Source organism: Tubulanus polymorphus, chromosome 3 (genome assembly GCF_964204645.1).
Source record: "Tubulanus polymorphus chromosome 3, tnTubPoly1.2, whole genome shotgun sequence".
NCBI lineage: Eukaryota > Metazoa > Nemertea > Palaeonemertea > Tubulaniformes > Tubulanidae > Tubulanus > Tubulanus polymorphus.
Genome location: NC_134027.1, coordinates 26144309 through 26150710, shown reverse-complemented (window position 1 = coordinate 26150710; position 6402 = coordinate 26144309). Strand labels below are relative to the sequence as shown.

At 38.8% G+C, this 6402-nt stretch overlaps 2 protein-coding genes across 3 annotated transcripts; one reads left to right on the top strand and one right to left on the bottom strand.

The window, feature by feature from the left end:
• Nucleotides 1-353: 353 nt before the first annotated feature.
• On the top strand, nt 354-1620 carry LOC141902252 (uncharacterized). Its single transcript, XM_074789897.1, has 4 exons — nt 354-373; nt 463-563; nt 820-936; nt 1374-1620. Exons 1-4 carry the CDS (start codon nt 354-356, stop codon nt 1478-1480), a joined length of 345 nt encoding a protein of 114 aa, XP_074645998.1. The 3' UTR covers nt 1481-1620.
• A 459-nt stretch (nt 1621-2079) lies between these two features.
• On the bottom strand, nt 2080-6402 carry LOC141901443 (protein-L-histidine N-pros-methyltransferase-like). Of its 2 annotated transcripts, XM_074788670.1 has the most exons (7): nt 6069-6402; nt 5751-5992; nt 4971-5161; nt 4746-4846; nt 4524-4632; nt 3588-3769; nt 2080-3511 (listed from the first exon to the last, which is right to left on the bottom strand). In XM_074788670.1, the coding sequence occupies exons 2-7, from the start codon at nt 5880-5882 to the stop codon at nt 3225-3227; spliced, it is 1002 nt and encodes a 333-aa protein (XP_074644771.1). In that variant the 5' UTR covers nt 5883-5992; nt 6069-6402; the 3' UTR covers nt 2080-3224. The 2 variants fall into 2 exon arrangements, with proteins under 2 accessions (XP_074644771.1, XP_074644770.1); XM_074788669.1 differs by having other exon boundaries at nt 5751-6402.

Sequence of the window (6402 nt, the reverse complement as noted above, 5' to 3'; positions counted from 1 at the left end):
TCAAGTTTATGAAGGCATCCAAAAGAAGTTAACTTTCTTGAAATTCAATAACAAACAAGTTCTGGTGAAGAAAAATGGCGTACTTCACTTTGCCACTCAATTTCCAGTTTCAACTGTCGCTCCAATCATCACCAATTCGAAGTCTTCTACCGGTGTTGCGTCGGATGATGGTACAAACTCGGAGAATACCACAGCAGGTCCCAAAAATGAAACGATACCTATTGCTCTGTGGCCGATAAACCTTCTAGCCATCTCTAAAGAGAAGGCGCAGTCTGAAAAAAGCCTGAGGCCAATCATCAGCAAGCCCGATCGAATACCGAATACCGCTAGCAATAAAGGAGTCGCTTATAAAAATGTCAAAAGCGTCAGAAAGGTTAGACCGATTTTACCTAAGCCTTCGTCGCAAACTAGGAATTCCGTCGTGGTGGAAGTGTCGTCCAGTAGCTCGTCTCAGAATTCCAGCCCGATCGTCGCCGCGCGCGGGAAGAACCGAGACGCCGCAGACGACAAGAAACGCAAATTTGAAAATTCACGAAAAGAGAAAGAAGAAGAGCGTTTTAAAAGTAAGTTTGATAATCTGCTATCAGTCATTTCTGTATTCGATTTACTGTATGTTTAATGTATGAATTATCTGTATAATTAAAATGATTTATTAAAATCGGCAGCAGCGACAGCAGTAGATGTAATAAAGTGAGAATCTTTCGTTTTGTTTCTAACGCATGTTTCAAACTCGACTTCATCAATGTGCTTGTCATTTTTCTGGATTTTATCAAACATTTACCGTAATGAATATTGATCATGATTTTTTTCTAAATTCAGAATGTCAGAAATTTGATGAGTTGATCAGTAATTTCGTACACACTACTAGTTATATGAAGAATGTTGTAAAACCAGCCAGTATCGGCAATAGAAATGCGTTAGAGTCACTGCGCAGGTGTAAGTAAAGAAAAGAGATTGTTAAATCTGAACTAGAGATCTGAGCTTAATATTCAAAAATCACTGTAGACAAAATTGTACCTTTTTCATTTATTTCATTATACAGAATTTTTCAGATGGTGTCCGTGGAATGCAGGTGCGGGTCTAGGAAAAACTACTAGGGGGGGGGGGGTCTAAAAGGAAAATAGTGGGATTCCCTTTGGATAAAGCAGCCACTAGATGGCCACAAAAGGGGTAATGTTGGTCTGTCGTCAGGCCAGAATTTTCAATTGATATCCACCTAAAAGAATGAGTGTCAAATTCAATCTCTCTCTTGACAAAAGAGCAACCTCGGTGGGAGGGCCCCAAAAACCACACCAAGATCTGCTCCTGCGCGTGGCATACTGGCCTTAGCTTTCGATCCATCGTCGGGTTTAATTTCTGTTACTTTATTTCAGCTGTAAACGTTGCACAGAATTTCCTAGATCAATGTATAACGCAGCAGGCTATAATAGCAGCAGACGATTTGAAAAATGACGTTGATGAAATCATGGCTGCCATATAAACTAACCACTCGCACGGATCGCTTGAGACTCGTGAATTCTAGATGAAATCGTCGTTAACTTGTTAATTTTTCGATTCTAAAGTGAATCATATTGTAATCACCATAATGTAATTATGTTTCATTCAACTTTGGATCACCCTTTAAGGGAGCCAATAATTCGTTACTTTTTTCATCCCGAGCTTTGGAAATAAAATTTTCTGTCGCACGCAAATCGTCGTTCCATCTTACCGTAGACTAGTTTCTGTTAAACTCCGGTTCCTCTTAGACTGGTTGACTGTCCAATTCAGCGCAACCAGTCTAAGTTTCCTTCGCGCACTTGATTGCCAGAGTCGATGAATGTTAGTGTATCAAAATCCCGCTAACGATGAGCATAGCGGCACCACCGTACGGTGTAGTTAGGCGGCACGAAATCTACCAATCTAATATGAACAGGGTCAATTTTAAGATCAAATTTAGAAAAAAATGAAAAATAGATACAACTGCAAGTCGTGTGTCACAAATAAGAAGATCCTTGATGACAGGGCTTTTTGAATGAAAAACTAACGACATAAAAATAATTATATATATATATATATATATAATGGTAGAAGAAAGCACCGATTTATTCGAATAGAGAATAAGTTGTCGCATCAATAAATAATACATACATATACAACATTGAATTCCTTTTTTAAAAAGATTTGAAACCCGATCCATAATGATATCACTCCACTAGTTTCAATTCCCTTATATGCAGACAGTACACTATTAACTCAACTCACAGGGGCGGATTTAAACCGTGTCGCCCGACACGTTTGGAATTTCAAAGTGCCTTCTTAGTTTTTCTCCGTATCAAAATTTGCCGTTGTTACCACCTGAGATACACAATAGATATTTTTTCTAAACATATAACCTATGTTTCTTGACTAAATGCCTCTCAGAGATGCTCAGAAAGCTCTAAAATGATAGTAAAATTTCAAAAATTTTGCCGATACGCCTTTCCGCCCTAAATTAAAAAACATATGCCCTTTTTATTGGTTGACATGGTCACAAAATGCTCCTGGATCCGCCCCTGGACTCACTAACACGTTACTGACTACACTAAAATAAATTTAGGAATACATGCAGAACTTAGATAAAAACCATTTATACAAAGTATTGAAATATCCTCTATTGAAGTTGACTCACTAGATTAGTTAGAGTTAAATATAGATGAGAATTACTAATAGCATTATATACCGTAATGAATAATGATATATGATATAAAATCTATAACAAATAACAATATTACGTACATCATACGTTATTATTGCAGTCACGATTATTAAAAATTCGATGTATGTTTATAATGCGCTATTTTAGCAAGAGGTAACACTGTTCTTCTACAGTAGACTCCGTTTGACTTAGTTGTAGTTGTGACTGTTATAAATATTTCACTGAGTTGAGAATCAGGGAACTCGGTAGCGTTCAAACTGCTGTAAATATTTCACCGAGTTGAGAATCAAGGAACTCGGTAGAGTTGGGATTGCTTTGAATATTTCAATGAGTTCAGAATCAGGGAGCTCAGCAGCATTTTGATTATTGTAAGTGTGCAAAAATTGTGAATATTTAAAGATTTTCTCAAATTCATTTTTAGTAAAATTGCTTGCAATGCAACGGTTTACGGATTTGACTGGTACCGATTCAGGAGGAGTCTACTGTAACTAGTGGAACTGACTTCAGTCCATAAAAAGTAAAGATTCTGTGGTAAATGAGACTATCAATATCATACGTCATTTGATTCTGCATCTACGTGAATCGATTCATCACCAGCGTGTGCCGATTCATCAGAAGCATGATACGATTCATCAGAAGCTCTAAGTACGAAAACCGCGTCGTCGAGAACGTAAAACGACTGTTGAAGATCTCCTTCGCACAGATACGGCACGCGAGTAAACCGTTCGACCGTGAATCCGTTCGGTTCGAAAACATCTTCGATAAAACTTTTCACCTGTTCCTCGAACGTGTGTCCTTTAACCGGAACGTATTCTTCCGGTTTGTGTTGATTTTTTCCTGTAATTGAAACAATCGCGACAGGTTTCAGTCAAATTTTGGGAATTGATTCATTCTGAAGGGTGTAAATACTGACCGTTCTCGACGTAAGGACGAAACGGCAGAACGACAGCGATTACAACTCGACCTCCGGGAACAAGTGACCGTTTGATATCGGTCAGTATCGACAGAGGTTTTGAACATCGATCTAACACGTTTAAACAGGCGGTCAAATCAAACTGATGAGATCCATTCGCCCAATCATCTATACCTAAAACTCTGAATACGATGCAACATTTTATTTATATATTACATGAATTTTCACGCCTACATTGAGGCAATACCACGTTTGTCTCTCCAGGATAAGCAGACAGTAATGGCGCAATAGACTGAAGACACAACATTCTAAGATATACTAAAAAAAAACAGAGCTTAAGGCTAAAATAAATTTATACCTTGTTTCTCCGCTCTGCTTAGCTTAAATGTTGACCTGGCCGGCCGCCTATCTACCCTATACATTACTTTTTTTAAAATCGTGATCAATTTTATCATAACAGACATAGAAATGAACTGTTTATAAATTTTATCATATTTTACAAAAATGACCCGGCCGCTTCGGAGAAACAAGGTATCATTTTTGTTTAGCCTAAACTGTACGGGATCATTTATTACGTACGCATTAAATTTGAATTTTTCAACCCCCCTCCCCCTCTGTACGCAAAATCGGTCATTTTTTCGTATACATTAAGCATTACAGTACGCAATATTGCACTAACCCCTCCCCCTCCCCTAATGCATACGTAATAAAAAATGACCCCTACATTAACTTGGAAAGAATTGTAGGTTCAAGGCGCAAAATGCAAGATGGCAGCTAGACCGATAACATCCATTTTCAATAGGGGTGGAGGACACCTCTTGAGCCTTAATCCTCGCACCAAGTTTCAATTATCAAGGGCAGATCAAACATGGCACACTGACTAGAGTACGATCTCCCTGACCACAGAGACAATTATATCATCCCAATGCTGCTTACTTGTAGTTCTTTTCTTCTAATTTCCAGATCATCGGTTTTGAAACTTCTGTGACGAAAACTTCATCGAAATTTGGTTCCATGACACGCGTGACGACGCCATCACCGGCACCTACAAAATATACACACCTATCATTAATGAATCGGATCAGAATATTAACCCTCTACATCCTAAACTGTTTACCGAGATCAGAATATTTACACCCTTCCACCTAAATTGTTTACCGAGATCAAGAAGTTTCTTTGCTTTCCATGTTTCATCTTTTTGTATTAAAGAATGAAATTGATTTCTCGAAAAAACGAACATAGATCCGCGACCGAGTAACCTAGAAATATAGAACAAATTGTATCATCAACGGAACAAAAAAACTCATAATTAAATAATACCATAGCCAGAGGTTACTTGCACTATTTCAACTCATAAGGCAACAGTTTAAATGAAATACTTACGCATTAGCAGATGTGACGCTAACAAACCAGGTTAGAAAAGATTTCGCGACCCCTTGCCAAATTTGAGTGAAAATCCAGTCGGCTTTATCGTAACAATTCTCGAGAAATTCAGCTGATTCTTGGTCCTTTTCGCTGGCGACGTATTTCTCGACGAGACGTGGCGGAAAATTATCCATTTTCATTTCATACCACTGAAATATAAATCATCAGTTTCATGCGAATCGATCAATTTCAACTATGAGTATTCTCAGGAAGGATGACCTTTTCAAAGTCAATCAATTCCAATCTCATGGGTTCCTAACCTGTATCTTATTTAATAATATTGCCTCAAGACCCTCAACCCTATAGACCCTCAAACTTGTAGACCCTAAACTCTGTAGATACCTACACCTCTAGACCCTTACCAAAAACCTAATCCCTATACCCTCAATCCAAACTCTGTAGGTCTTTTCCCTCTGAACCCAAAACCCTTATCCTCTAGAAACCCTGAACCCAAAGCCTCTAGAAACCCTGTACCCCAAGCCTCTAGACCATAAACCCTTATCTTTTAGAAACCTTGAACCCCAAGCCTCTATAAACCCTGAACCCCAAGCCTCTAGACCCTAAACCCATATCTTTTAGAAACCTTGAACCCCAAGCCTCTACAAACCCTGAACCCCAACCCTCTAGACCTAAACCCTCATTTTCTACAGTTGAAAAAGGTACATCTCGGTTTCTTTATGCCTGGATGTGGGAGTTGGATAAAAATGGTTTTCAATTATTAAAATGTAGGATACGCACGTGACGATGAGTTGAATTCTGATGTTTTTGTTGATGTTTCATGCGATCGTAAACCGCTCTAGCGAGAGGACTCCTCAACGTGTGTCTAATCGGGAATCCATCATCGCTCTCTTCAAACGCGTAACGATACATGACGTCTTTTACTGATCGAATATTCTGATGTTCCGTCGTCGCCGCTTCGCAAGCCGCTGAATTCTTCTTCACACGCGCCACGTACAAGATCTTTAAACTGATTCCGATCCCTAGAGAAACGAGGGACGCTACAAAAACTCGTATTGACATTCAAAAGATTTTGAGTAACACCTCACAGTTCCTCACAGTTAGTTAGGTCACTTGTTTCCGGTTGTAGAGTTGCAAGTAAGGGACATATAACCTTACTACTAGAGTATGCACCCTCTCCAGTCCGACGGGGGTATCTTTTGCCCCCAGCCCAGTTCTAAACCTTTTTCAATTTCAGTTCAATAAATTGGTTCCAAGTTTTCGTATAGAGACAGGTCAGTTATGCGATGTTCCTGAATTCAACTGATTGATTATTCCTTATTTACAACCTACACTTCCAATTAAACAAATTGTGATCACTGACACGTTTTCGAGGTCAATTCTGAAGGGCAAGAGATGTTATTTCTTTGAAAAATATTTTTTTACATGGGCG

Bases quoted from the DNA above. Each gene is read 5' to 3' on its own strand.
- LOC141902252 (XM_074789897.1), top strand. From the start codon at position 354: ATGTCAAAAGCGTCAGAAAG. The intron at 374-462 runs GTTAGACCGATT...TCAGAATTCCAG, and splicing joins ATGTCAAAAGCGTCAGAAAG to CCCGATCGTCGCCGCGCGCG. The intron at 937-1,373 runs GTAAGTAAAGAA...ACTTTATTTCAG, and splicing joins GTTAGAGTCACTGCGCAGGT to CTGTAAACGTTGCACAGAAT.
- LOC141901443 (XM_074788669.1), bottom strand. From the start codon at position 6,032: ATGTCAATACGAGTTTTTGTAGCGTCCCTCGTTTCTCTAGGGATCGGA. The intron at 4,847-4,970 runs GTAAGTATTTCA...CTATATTTCTAG, and splicing joins AGCGTCACATCTGCTAATGC to GTTACTCGGTCGCGGATCTA. The intron at 3,770-4,523 runs GTAAGCAGCATT...CATCGTATTCAG, and splicing joins TTAGAAGAAAAGAACTACAA to AGTTTTAGGTATAGATGATT.